The 14,244-nt window shown below is 45.8% G+C and overlaps 1 protein-coding gene across 3 annotated transcripts in view; it reads right to left on the bottom strand.

Moving 5' to 3' along the window:
* Nucleotides 1-14,244, bottom strand: part of XPNPEP1 (X-prolyl aminopeptidase 1) — a 56,257-nt gene that overhangs the window by 29,580 nt on the left and 12,433 nt on the right. For all 3 annotated transcript variants that reach the window (XM_018041520.1, XM_018041518.1, XM_018041519.1), the window contains one exon: nucleotides 10,237-10,361. In XM_018041520.1, coding sequence (XP_017897009.1) covers nucleotides 10,237-10,353 — 117 coding nt within the window. In that variant the 5' untranslated portion in view covers nucleotides 10,354-10,361. The remainder of the gene's footprint in view (nucleotides 1-10,236; nucleotides 10,362-14,244) is intronic.

Genomic DNA, 14,244 nt, shown 5'->3' with positions numbered 1-14,244 from the left:
ACCTGCTTGAGCCCAGAGCTGCTGTTCCTCCTCCTGTCAGCGGGTTGTTCCTGAGCTGAAGGACCTGGCAGAGTTCAGAAGGCTTAGGATAGAGTGGTCCAGGGGCTAAGATTCTGTGCTTCCAATGGAGGTGGCTCAGGTTTGATCCCTAGTGGGAGAACTAAAATCCCCAATGGTGCAGCCAAAGTGCTCAGGATAGAGAAGAAGGGCGGGCATAGGCACTGGCTGGACCTGAGGGCATTTGGGGACAATCAACACAACATAGGGGAAAAACTGGCTCCCAGGTTTCATTCTTGCCATGTGGATGAAAGCCTCCCGTTTCACCAAGGCAGTCAGAATTGCAGCCTCAGACCAGTCACAAGACCGCAACCCACAGAGGTACTGGAAGGGCCACAGAGAATCACAATGGTGGCAGGAAGGAGCTCTGTGATCTCTGAGCCACAGCTGCCCTCCAGCAGGCCCAGTTACGTGCTCGGTGACGCACCTCTCCCGCTCTCTCAGCCTCAGTCCTCGCTTCTACAACAGGTCGTTTCAGATGGTTGACTGCAACGGCAAGCAAATGTTTGATCCCCAAAACACAAAGGAACATTGACCAGATAGCACTAAGCACACAGAAAGAAATGGCCACCAGCATCACCGATGAACTGTAGAGCCCTTTGTTTATTAACCCAGCAATTACTGAGTGCGAGACTGAAAAAAATAAAAAAAGGCCAAGATGGGGGAGCGGGTTCCCACCCTTCTCCAAGTTGCGCTGTGAGGAATAGCAAGTACATGTTCCACACAACTCACCAGAAACCCGAGAGAACTGCACATACAGAGAAGAGATGATACTAATGTCTGCTTCCTGAGTGCTGCAAAAAGCATCTGAGAGGCACAGCACAGAAGAGAGAAGATCTGGAGCGGACACGCGAGCGACAAGGAGGTCCCCTGGGCTTGGGGCTCTCCCGCTTGACACACAGCGAGGACTGGAGTGAGGGGCTGGCAGAGAACTGCTGGCCTTGATCTGGCTTGGCCCTGGCACACAGGGATACTCTTGAAGAGTGCCCACTCCCAACTTGGGGAAGCCTGGAAGGAGGCATGGGGGCCCCCCAGGGGTTTACCTAGAGTTTCTCTGAAGAGAGGTGGAATTAACAGCAGGTGGATGTGTTTGGTCTGGGATCAAGATGAGAGCTGGGGTAAGAATGTCTAGACATGACCTAAGTGGTCAACATGCCAGAAAGACATCGCTGACCGAAGCTGTCACCTCCACACCAACAAGGCTAAGCAGACGCCAGACAGGCACTGGCCCAGGCCTCCCCCACTTCCCTCAGCCATGAGGCTGGCAAAGCCTGGGAACATTCTCCCTAGAGAGCAGCAAAAGGCCTAAAACAAGCCAAAGCCTTAGTATACTAGGGAAAAGTCTCAAATAAATACAGCCGTGGGCTTTTTCTCCAAAACTGTGATGTCTGTCCATCTTTAATACCCCTATCCAAGCCTCCCTCATCTCTACCTGGACCACTGCCCCTGCAATCCACTCTTCACACACATAGAGAGCTTTCCAAACTGTGTGTGTGTATACATCATATTAGCATGTGTCTATGTGTGTGTGTATATATTAGCATGTGCGTGTATCATAATAGCGTGTGTGTATATCATATTAGCATGTGTCTATACGTGTGTATCATAATAGCATGTGTATGTGTATATAACATATTAGCATGTATCTATATGTGTGTGTATCATAACAGCATGTGTGTATATATCATATTAGCATGTATCTATATGTCTCATAATAGCATGTGTGTGTATATCATATTAGCATGTGTCTATATGTGTGTGTATATATCATATTAGCATGTATCTATATGTGTGTGTATCATAACAGCATGTGTGTATATATATTAGCATGTGTCTATATGTGTGTGTATATATTAGCATGTATCTATATGTGTGTGTATCATAACAGCATGTGTGTATATATCATATTAGCATGTGTCTATATGTGTGTGTATATATATTAGCATGTGTCTATATGTGTGTGTATCATAATAGCATGTGTGTGTGTATCATATTAGCATGTGTCTACATGTGTGTGTATCATAATAGCATGTGTGTGTGTATATCGTATTAGCATGTGTCTATATGTGTGTGTATCATAATAGCATGTGTGTGTGTTATGTTATGTTTTTCAAGGGGGTGCATGCTTAGTCATGTCTGACTCTTTGTGACCCTATGGATTGTAGCCCACCAGGTTCCTCTGTCCATGGGATTCTCCAGGCAAGAATCCTGGAGTGGGTTGCCATGCCCTACTCCAGCAGATCTTCCTGACCCAGGGATCAAACTCCTGTCTCTTGCATCTCCTGCACTGGCAGGCGGATTCTTTACCACTGGCACCACCTGGGAAATCACATCACGTTAGCAGCATACTTACAACCCATCAATGACTTCCCATCACACTTAGAGTAAAATTCAGACCCCAGCACAGTCCCCAAGGCATGGCTTGATCAAGCCCTGCTCTCCTCCCAGAACTGCCCTCCCACAACCCACCCATTCACGGCACTCCAGCCACACCACCTGCTTCTTGCTCCTTGCACTTTCCCATCTCATTCCTCCTTCAGGGCCTCTGCACGTGCTCATCCTTGTGCCTGTAAAAGCCTCCCTCTCATCATGGCATGGCTAGCTCCTTATATTTCAGGTCAGATGTCTCCTTCACAGAGAAGCTTACTATCCAGCTCCAGGAGCCACGCAGCCTCTTCTATCTCTCGGTTTAGCACGTGCTCTCCTTCATGACTCTCATGCTGTTACTGTATTGTCCTGCCCAGAATGTAAGCACCAGGGGGTCAGGGTGTTTGTCTGTCTTGTTTGTCACTGTCCCTGAACCAGGCACAGGCCCACAACCAATACTTGTGGAATAAGTAAACGAGCAGAAAGAAAGATGAACCTTTCTTCATACTTAAGACTTTAGCCACCCCTTTGAAAATGGAGAAAGAGCTCCAAGGCAAGAAATGGAGGTGGCCTCTAGAAACTGGAGAAGACAAGGAAATGGATTGTCCCCAGAGCCTCCGGAAGTCACCATCCCCTGCTGATTCCAGCCTTCCACAGCTGGAAGATAATAAATGTATGCCACAGTAAGCCACTAAGTTTGCTACAGCAGCAACAGGAAGCTAATGCTTTGTCCAACAGGAAGAAGACCAGAAGGGATTATAACTGGGGTTTTGAACTCATAAGCCCTAGGGTACGGCAGGTAAACTAAAAGAGTAAAGCAGGACAAGGGGCTGCCTTTTCTAGAGAACAGCTCCTACTCAGCTCTGATTCCTGTCATGCTGCGGTGTGGGCCCCACCTTCAGTATTTCAGGAGAGGCTAAACAGATGTATGTTCGTGAGATACCATCCCATTTTTAAATGTTGGCATCTAATTCAAACAATGAAATAACACACAGCCAAATAAAGCATATCAGTAAGCTATAGGAAAAAAAAAAAAAACAACAGAAAGAAAGCCTCAGCCATAGCTCATAATCCAGCTCACACTTGCCCCTTTCCACAAGCTTTCTGACCCACCCAGCTTTCAGAGACCTCCCACATCTCTGAATTTCACAGAACCGTCCACATTGGCATTGATCCATGCCCCCCACCTTGGGTGATGATAACAAATAATACTGGCTAAGACTGCCTAGTTGCCAGTAACTATCTTCATTCCCCCTGATTCTAATCTTAACAGCAGCTCTGGAAGGTATCATCCTACCTACCTATAGGTTGAAAAAAAAAGAAAAGAAACGGCAGCTCAGAGAAGTAAACTACCTACTTACCTCCCCAAGACACCACTGCTCTAAAAGCAGAGCTGAGATCTGACCTCAGGTCTGACATTCCAAAGTCCATGCCCTTACCACACTGCCAAGCAACATCTTTTATTCTGTATACAGACTGCACATCTGGTCTGCACAACTGGATTATAAACTCTAAGGGAACAAGGACGCCCCCCATTCACCTCTACTTTCATCAACCACGTGACAGATGACTCCCACACCCAGGAATCAAACCTGTGTTCAAGCCTGGCTCCCGCACTTACTGGCTGGGTAAAGCCTAAGGTTCAATTTTTCATCTGTAAGGCAGGGATGACAAAAACACCCATGTGGGAGGGTTGAGGTGTGACATAAAGCAACTAGCACATGCTAAGCTTTTGATAAACTATAGCACTTATTACGCACCAGATGATGAACTAGACTCTATGGGAAACATAGGAAAATATCTTCTCAGAGTGGACAGTCCAGCAAACAAAATAAGACAGGTGTCAGTGAAACGTCAGCCCTAATGATCAGCACATAAATTATGCTGCATATGCAGTATGGTATCTGCTATAGTTCCAAGCTCAGATGTGCTTTGAATCCTTCAGGCCAAGCTCAGAGGTTAGACCTGGCCCACCAGACAGGTGAGGAGAAGCAGGAAGGTAACACGGAGAGGGGAGAAAGTTCAAGAAGGCCCAGAAGCAGAGGTTTGTGGCAGGACAGCGAATGATTAGCCTGACTGCTGAGGCAGAACGTTCTAGGGAGTGGCAGCAGAGATTTCTGGAAAGGCAGGCTGAAGACAACGGTCAAGACCTCAAACACCACACTTAGAGGCTTGAACTTCCTCCTGCAAGTTCTAGATAGAGAATAAAAGTTCAAGAGGGGTTAGTGACGTGACCAGAGCTGGGTTTTAAGAAGAGTGAGCAACATGGACATGTGCAGACTGAACAGGGCAAGCAAGGCGATGGCTGGGTGCCATGGTAAGCACAACTCAAGTTACGTGAGCCTGTGCGGGGTGACATCTGTGCCCCCCACTGGCCCTTCACCTCATAAGCCATAAGCCTGGCACAATGCCTCAGATATATGAGGTTTTCAAAAAAAATGAAACCGAAAGACTAAATGGCTATGTGTGCACAGGAAGTCCCCGAGTTCAGACTGTGAACAGAGACGAGAACCACCAAACCCCAAATACTGAGGTAACATCCAGCCCTCAGCATTTTCGTCTCGTTTAAATGAAACCAAGTCGAGGTAACAGGAAAAACACTGAATAGCTGTCCAAAGAGTCAAAGATACCCTTTCCCTACTCTATAGTCACTGCAAGTGGTTGGTTTCCCATCTAGGACTTCACTTCCCAGACCCCCTTGCAGCTAGGTGGGGTCACGTAACTGGTTCTCACCAATGCAGAGTGGGTGGGAAGTGCTGTCTAGGTCAGGGCAATGCAAGTCGGATGTGCCCTCTCCATACTACTCCCCTTCCGCCAGCTGGAATGGTGGCATCATAGGATGGAAAGTGCCTGGATCCCTGAATCACCCCTCTTCCTAGTGGAAGAAAGTCACCCACCAACCACGAGCACCCACTCTGGACTGCCACAGGAACGAAATAAGGCTCTACAGCACCGAGTCACTGCAACTTTGAGATGTGTTCCCACAGCGAACATTACTCCAATTAAGACAGTGGCTGAAATCACTGTGGGATAAAAATCACTACCTCCACCCCAGGAGACAGCCTATTTAAGAAATAAAAAACAGGAAGCCAGCTCCGGGAGGAATGGGAGTAGAATCCAAAGAGTCTAGGAAAATCTGATTCATGTCTTCCAGAAGGAGGAACCATAAACACAGCCAAAAACTCAAGTTGGCAGAGTCAGCCCCGCCAGAACGTGATCTTTTGACTAAGCTGTGCCCAAAAGCAGAATGAGGGGCCTTACAGAAGGAGAGGATGAAGAGTTCAGATTTCTCAAAGGTGGTGCCAGTGCAGTTCTGGCCCCAGCCAACGATTCTCCTGGTTTGGGGCCAGCGGTGCCCACAAATCCCAACATTTGACTTCAACAGTATATGAAGACTATAAGAGAGAAAGGACACATCTTTGCAGTAAAAGTCCCTCAGGGCCCAAACTCATTAACACCATAACCCTTGTTCTGAATTTAAAAGGAAAAACCCTCAGAGTCGCAGAGGACAGAGAAGAGCAGACCCCGGAGTGCCAAGACCTTGCACAATCACGCATTTGGGATGCATATTCTCTCCAGCAACAGTGTGTGGGTGTCTGCATTTCTGGTTTGGAAAGTACACAAAGGACAGAATTCAAGATTCGTCTTCCCTTCTCCAACACCCTCCCTCCCCGACCCAGAGGAGAAATTCCATCAACCCAGAATCTGGCCTGAAAGGAAACAGCTAGGGACAAGAGCCCCAGAGAACAGCAGTCTCTCTATGACTAAGGAGGCTGCTGTGGCAGGTCACACGCAAAGCCAGCCCTCCTTCCTGTCCTCAAAATCCTGGCGTGGACCTAGGCCCCACTTCACAGTCATCCCAGCTTTGCCCTTCCTCTTCACAGACCCGAAGCAAGAATGTGGGGCTTCTCATTTCTTTCTGTGGATGGCACCACAAACCCTCCCAGTCTCCAAACTTCCCCATTCCCTCATTCATCTGCCTGCAAGGTTCTTGCTCAGTCTATCTGCTGCTGCTGCTGCTGCTGCTGCTGCTGCTGCTGCTGCTGCTGCTGCTGCTGCTGCTGCTGCTGCTGCTGCTTCAGTCACGTCCGACTCTGTGCGACCCCACAGATGGCAGCCCGCCAGGCTCCCCTGTCCCTGGGATTCTCCAGGCAAGAACACTGAAGTGAGTTGCCCTTGCCTTCTCCGAGTCTATCTACTGCTTCTCCTCTAAATCCTTCCCTTCTTCCCTGCTCCTAAGGACACCAAAGTCCAAGCCCTCTGCACCCTCACTCCAGGATCCTGCAAGGACCTCCAAATAGGGCTCTCAGTTCCCAGTGTCTCCCTTCTCCAATCTACACTGAACACTGCTCCCACTGACTGATCGCATCACCCTCTTGTCCAAAGACCCACAGTGGGTCCCTACTACATTTAAATAGAAATGTGAACATGATGCAATTCCATCATGCAGGCTTCCTTACCCTGCCAGCTTCAAATACTCTCTCTGACCAATGAGCTCAGTCTGCACTTTACCTAAATCTGTGCTGACCGTTACAGTAGCCCCCAGATACATGTAGCTACCAGGCACTTGAAATGTGGCTAATGTGACTGAGAAACTAAATGTTTAATTTTGTTTCATTTCAATTAACTTAAATTTTAAAACTGATGCTCAAGACTCTATTATTATAAATTTTTTTACTATGTTTGGAACAACTTTGGCACCTAAGTCCACTTTTCAACTGCAGATCTTATGAAATCTAAATATAGATCAAATATTTCCAACGAACAGTCCACACTTAAGTTGAGATGTTCTGTAATCAAGTAGATACCAGAATTTAAGACCTAGTATAAAAAAAAGAATGTAAATTATATCATTGATGATTTTTATACTGATGATGTGATGAAATGACAATATGTTTGGACATACTGGGGTAAAAAAATTATTTCACTGTTTCTTTTTACTTTTTTTCCACCATAAATATTAGAATTGTTACACTACATACATGCCTCACATATTTCTCTCGGGCTGATTGAGTTCTTCTCTGTGACATTTACTAGTTGAACTTTGTGTTATATTTGTGACAGGGGCTATCTACTCTGTAATCTCTTTAAGGGAACATTTCCCTTCATTCATCGCTATAATAGTAATAACAGCAACAATAATAGCAACAAATATAAAGAGATTTATTAGGTGACAGATACACTTTAAGCATTTATATCTGTTAATTCATTTAACCCTAGTAACAACCCTAAGAGATAGGCATGTCACTATCCCTTTTTTGCTGATAGGGAAACTGAGACCCAGAGAGTTCAACGAACACTTAGGAATTTGAGGTAACTAACTTGAGATCAAGCAGCTAGTTAAGTGATAAATCTGGCACCAGAACCCAGACAGTTTCTAGAGTCCATACACATATCAATATGCTAACTGCTGGCCCTCTACTTAGCCAGTACCTAATACTTATCCCTGTTATGGCAGTCAGGAGACAGGCATCAAACAAACAAAACACAACTTCTCCTGCCTGGCAAGGCCGATGGCTAGTCTACAGCAATAGAAATGATAGTCAAAGATTATAAGAGAAAAATGGGGGGCGAGCGTGGTGAAAGAGAAGGGGAGAGCAAGAGTCCAAGAATATAAGTTGATGAGCTTAAACAGTAACTTCTGCAATGAAAGTGACAGCTAATATCAAGCAAGCTTAACTTTTCTGTTTTAGGACATTGCTGGAAAACACATTTTTCCACGATTAGAGATTCAGCGTTCTTATCCGTGGAGGGGCCATCCAGTTCTGAAATTCCAGACACTAAGCGGAAGCCTGGAACATCACCTGGGGTTTGGCCAGTGTCGCTGCCGTTCCCAAAGTTGAATAAGAAGCTGCTTTGGGCCTATTTGGTTATTTAGTCACTAAGTGGCGTCCAGCTCTTTGCAACCTTACGGACTGTAGCCTGCCAGGCTCCTCTGTCTGTAAACAGACAGACTTTATCCTAACTTCAGGCAAAAGAAACTAAAACACCAACATCACAAAGTTTCCAAACACTCTTAAGTAGAAAAAAACCTTCAAAGGTTGAAGCAAGTAATACTCACAGGTCACATCTTTCCATATAATAAGGCCTCACCTGGAGGTGAAGGTTCATAAATAAAGCAAAACTATTAGGAGTTTGGCTGGGACTCCATGACAGCTTGTGAGACTCTTTGAAAGGAGAGACCCGATTTCAGACAATAGTGTGCGGGGCTGTGAGGGTTAATATTAGGTGGCAACTTGACTGGGTGAAAGGATTCCCAGATAGCAAGCTGGTAAAACATTATTTCTGGGTGTGTCTGTGAGGTTGTTTCTTGAACAGATTAACATTTGAGTTGGCAGACCCAATAAAGATCGCCCTCACTGATATACAGGGGCAGCATCCAATCTGTTGAGAGTCTGCAGAGAACAAAAAGGTGCAGAAAGGGCAAATTTGCTCTCTCCTGTTCAAGATGAGACATCCATCTTTCCCTGCTCCAGACTTCAGCATTCCTGGGTCTCAGGCCTTTGATGTGAAAGCACCCCTGGTACCCTCTGCAAGCTGAAGAACCAGGAAAGCCAGAGGTGTCATTCCAGTTCAAACCGAAGCCTGAGAACCAAGGGAGCTGATGTTGTGTGAGCCACCGCTCAAAATATCATATCTCTTTCTTTCCTCTCCCTCTCTCCCCATATGCATGTGTTTGGTTCTGTCTCTCTGGAGAACCTTACTGATACAGGGACTTACGGAAGACCCTAAGCCAACTGCTACAGACGTGCTCCGCCATCTCGCCCAATACTGCAATAGGGCAGTTACAGTCAAATCAGTCCAGGGCAACTGCCTGATGCTTAAAAGGCAAGAGAATGAAAAACCCCACTGATGAATCCAGCAGAGAATCCATGTGACCTGAAGCCCAAGTCCAAAGGCTGAACTCTGGGGCAGACAGGAAGCAGGTAGGGGCCCATCAGAAGTACCCAGGCAGGGGAAGAAGAAAGGAGTTCCCTGAGGATGAGGCCAAGGTCTGTCCTTCTTAAAGGGTGGGATGCCCGCCTCCTCTGCCACCTACACTCCTCAGGCCCAACTTGTGCAAGCTACGCTACGTACTCACGTTCAGTCCTTAGTCAAGACAAAAGGTGAAACCCTGGTTCCTATGAAGTTAGTGAATCCTGTTCATCTAAACAACAGAGGCGGGTGGCAGAATTCCATTACCAAACCCCCACCCTAAATCCCACGTCTCTGTCTGTCTCCCCACTGCCTACTAAACTTAGCATTAATGTACCCGGTCACCACGTCTTCCCACATCCAACAGCCCCCTGTCCTGCTTGATCTTCTGCTTCTACACTTAACACCTGCTCTCCCACCTCCTCCTCCAACCTTTCAACCACTTTCACTTGCCAAATTCTCCTCTTCGGCAGCCTCTCCTCTTTACATACTATTCTCCCCTTTCTCTCCCCTCTTCACGGAGCAAGTTCGAACCCATTTATTGTAAAGAAACTGCTACTAAAGATCCACAGACAAAGGAATTCCCTGGAACACTGAGTCCCCTACTCCACTCTGAGATGACTGGAAATTCCACAGACATTTAAATCTGGAAAATGCTGAATATTTCATCTGCTTCTTAGAGTTACACAGCGCACCCTAGTATATCAAAGGCTCTGAGAAATCCTACAGTTAAGAAACTGTTCAAATGGACACAGTTCCCTGTGCCAAGCCCTGGAGGACACACTTAGATGTGGTTTGACAACTAGAATCCTAGAGTACAAACACACTGAGGGGGGAAAGGAGGAAAAGAAAGGAGGGGTTGATGAATCCCATCACCAGCCCAACTCCACTCAGTACCTGGTGAGCGTCTCCCGACGGGATGATGTAGGCCTGGATTGGTTCTGTCACGTACTCCAAGTTCCTCATGGCTTGTCTCAGCTGCCGAAGCAGCTCTGAAGTTACCTTTGGAGCCATTCTGCTGTCTGCAACAACAGGAAGAGTTTGTTCCAAAACCAGTCAGACTGCCGCACGTAACTCAATGACCAGCTGAGTTCCAGATAGGAACGTTGTATAAAAACTGATGGTCTACACTGAGACACCATGATCCTCCAAAGTCCATAGTTTACCCTGGAGTTCACTGTTGGTGCTGTCCATTCTATGGGTCTTGACAAATCTCTAGTGACGTGTACCTATCATTATGATTTAAGAGTTTAATAATTTTCATTGCCCTAAAATCCTCTCTGCTCAGTCTATTCATCCTTCCCTTCTCTCCTCCAATCCCTTGGTATGACTAATCTTTTTACTGCCTTCATAGTCTTGCCATTTCCAGGAAGTCACATTGTTGTAGGCACACAGTATAAAGCCTTTTCAGATTGACTTCTTTCACTTAGCAATGTGGATTTGAGGTTCCTCCATGTCTTTTCATGACTTAATAGTTCATCTCTTTTTATTGCTGATTATTATTCCATTGTCTGAATGTACCACAGCCTATTAATATTTGTCCATTCACAACCTGGAGGACATCTTGGTTGTTCCCAAGTTTTGGCAATTTTGAATAAAGCTGCTATAAACATCCATGTTGCAGGTTTTTGTATGGATGTAAGTTTTCAGTTCCTTTGGCTAAATACCAAGGAGCATGACTGCTGGATCATATGGTAAGAGTATATTTGGTTTCTAAGAAACTACCAAATGTCTGCTAATGTGGCTGCACCATTTTGCATTGCCACCGTTAATAAATTCAAGTTCCTGCTGGTCTACATCCTAGCCAGCATTTGGTGTTTGGGACTTTCGGATTTTACCAACCAATTTTTCAAACAAATAAAAAACACTTGGCTTAACCAAAAACATCCTAATGTACCATCCTGTAAATAATGGAGAGTTATATTGAGGCCATTGTACTACAGGTTATCTTTAAGAATTTACACCCTGGGGCTTCCCTGGTGATCTAGCGGTTAAGAATCCACTTGCCAGTGCAGAAGACATGAATTCGAGCCCTGGTCCCAGAGGCTCCCACACGCCGCAGATCAGCTAAGCCTGCCTGTGTGCCACAACTATTGGGCTATTGCTCTAGTGCCTGGAAGCCACAACAACTGAGCCCATATGTTGCAACTACTGAAGCTCGCGCACCCTGGAGCCGAAGCTCTGCAACAAGAGAAACCACTGCTATGAGAGGCCCGTGCACTGCAATGAAGAGCAGCCCCCTCTTGCTGTAGCTAGAGAAAGCCCAAGTGCATCAAGAAGACTCAGCACAGCCAAAAATTAAATAAATCAATAAATCTTTTTTAAAAAGTGTATACTCTGACTCATCGTAGCTTATAGTCTGCTAGGTATGGATCTTTTTTTTCATTTTGGTTCTTTTTCTTTAACAGTTTTATCTGGTGCTTCTCCATCACCATCACCACCTTGGGCTATAAAACCCTCAGTCTCTATGGTTATCTCCAATAGATTCCCCTACAGGGTATGATACTAATCTTGGGACTCACTGGCAAAGTGCCCCATCTTATTTGTAACCTGCAAGGGCAGCTACAGTTACTGGCCTCAGGGCTCCCACTCAGAAGTTTCCGAAAGACAGAAGTCTCCAAAAGAGAGAGACACCAGAAACAGTCCTATTCATGAGTCAAACATATCTATGATCCCTGCATTTCAGTCGCTTCTGAATACTTTTCAGAGGGACATCCCTTCCTTTTGTCTGTCCTACTGAGCCTATAATTTCTTATGTACATGAAAAAGAGGGATCAGAAGTATCTAATGACCTAAATTTATACATTAATACCTCCACTGGGTTCAAAATAAAGCCTATTGTGACTTCACAAGCTTGCCAGCATCTGAAAACTTTATTATGACATCTTTCGGGGTTTCAAAATAAATTTGTGCTTCCGAATCATATTTCTGAGCAATTTAATATTTTTAAAAGTCAAGCAAAAACATAAACATCCTTTGGAGCAGTATTCCAACCTTGGTGGCACATGAGAGCTACCTAGGGGGAGTACAGCCTGAGCATCTGGAATTTTAGAAAGCAACTATATGATAGAAACCAGTGTATTTTCTTTTGACATCACTAGTTTCCTCTGTTCTTCCAAATAGAAGAATTTGACTTCCATTTGGACATATCCTGACTTAAGGATTTTGCTAGCACTGACTAGGTGTTTATTGTGCTGACTGTAGCATGGATCAATACTATCAGTTACTGACTTCATCAGTAAAGTCAACAGACCCAATGGCAAGCACAAAATCTTCAGTTACAGGTGGCACTAGTGGTAAAGAACCTGACTGCCAATGCAGGAGACATAAGAGACACGGGTTCAATCCCCGGGTCAAGAAGATCCCCTGGGGGAGGGAATGGCAACCCACTCCAGTGTTTATGCCTGGAGAATCCCACAGACAGAGGATAGTCCTTAGGGTCACAAAGAGTCCAACACGACTGACATGACTTAGCACAGCAAGCACACGCTAAAAACCATCAAAGGCAAGATAGGGCCGGTCAAGGACATCTCTGCTTCCTGGTCACCGCAGCCTGCTTCCTCAGCACACACTCTGACCTTCATCACCATCTCTCGCCTCATCAATACATTCCTCCTCCAGACTGGCCTCCCTTGGGATCACCAGCATCCTCAGTTTCTCTCCACTACAGGGGCCTCTTCACACTTTCCTCCACAATGCCCCCTGCCACCCTCACCACTATTAACATCTCCCCTGAGCCTGCCTTCGTCACCCTTCATGTCCCTCACATTTGGTCAGTGTCCTCGGTCTGATGCAGACACGTCTTTGTCACCTATATGAGACTCAACGAAAAGATTCCCAATACCACAGCCAGAAGATAGGATGGCTGTGGCTGAGGCAACAAATGGGCTGTGGCCACGGAGGCAGCTATCATGGAGATGGATACAATGAGAAAAGGTGGCTGCAGGACAACCGGCCTTACAAGTGAGGGAATGGGTGAGAAGCTAGAGTTGAGGAGGAGACAAAGCAGGTACAATTACGAGACCCAACCACTGCGGCAGCGGCAGCTGAAATGACAGTCACGATGGAAGAGATGAAAACCATGGCTGGCGATCCTCATAGGCTAGTTTTTATGAGGATTAAATGGACTACCATATGGAAAGCATTTAGAAGCAGCGCCTGGCACATAGTAAATGTTGTGTTTGCAATTACTAGAGGTAGATACACAAGTAACTACAATAACTATGAAAGCAATGTGAGAAATGGTGAGAACTGGTGGCTATATTGCTTCTCCTTAAGGCAGAGGCCATGTCATCTTCATCCCTGAATCCATGTATCTAGCCCAGCATCTCATACATGCATAAGCTCACTCGAAGATGGCTGAATGAGTATCACAGCTCTGTGCCTATCTTTTCAGACTCAACATAACAGTGATGAATCTTCTGTGAAAGAAAGCTAGGATCCTAGAAGATGCCGTATTTTAGCATCTGCTCATTGCACATCCCATTACTTTTCAGAAACGTTAGAAGCAGCCAAGAGCTAATCAGGGTGTGCAGAGACGTGGGGAGCCAAGAACAACAAACCTAGTGCATGATGTAAAATTAGCCCATACGTTGCCAGGTATTTTTAAATCATGCTCTAAAAAGAATGACTCATTTGAAAGTCTCTTGCATATGTGGGTCTGCTTTTAGAAATAAGTTCCTAAGCCTTCAACCTTTATCACAAACAAAAGACTTTCCGCCGCTTGGAATTACATGAAGAGCACACCCTACTTACCTCACTGGGTGGCTAGAAGAATTTAACATGACAGCCTGTGTAAAAGCACCATACACGGCAACTGACACACTGTAGAAGCTCAATCTGAATCTGAAGCACCAGCTGGGATTCCTACATGTCTTGTTACGAAAATAGAAGGGGCTGGTTTAC

This window comes from Capra hircus, chromosome 26 (genome assembly GCF_001704415.2).
Source record: "Capra hircus breed San Clemente chromosome 26, ASM170441v1, whole genome shotgun sequence".
Classification (NCBI taxonomy): domain Eukaryota; kingdom Metazoa; phylum Chordata; class Mammalia; order Artiodactyla; family Bovidae; genus Capra; species Capra hircus.
The sequence above is the reverse complement of the archived record's forward strand: the minus strand, read 5'-3'. Positions and strand labels throughout refer to the sequence as shown.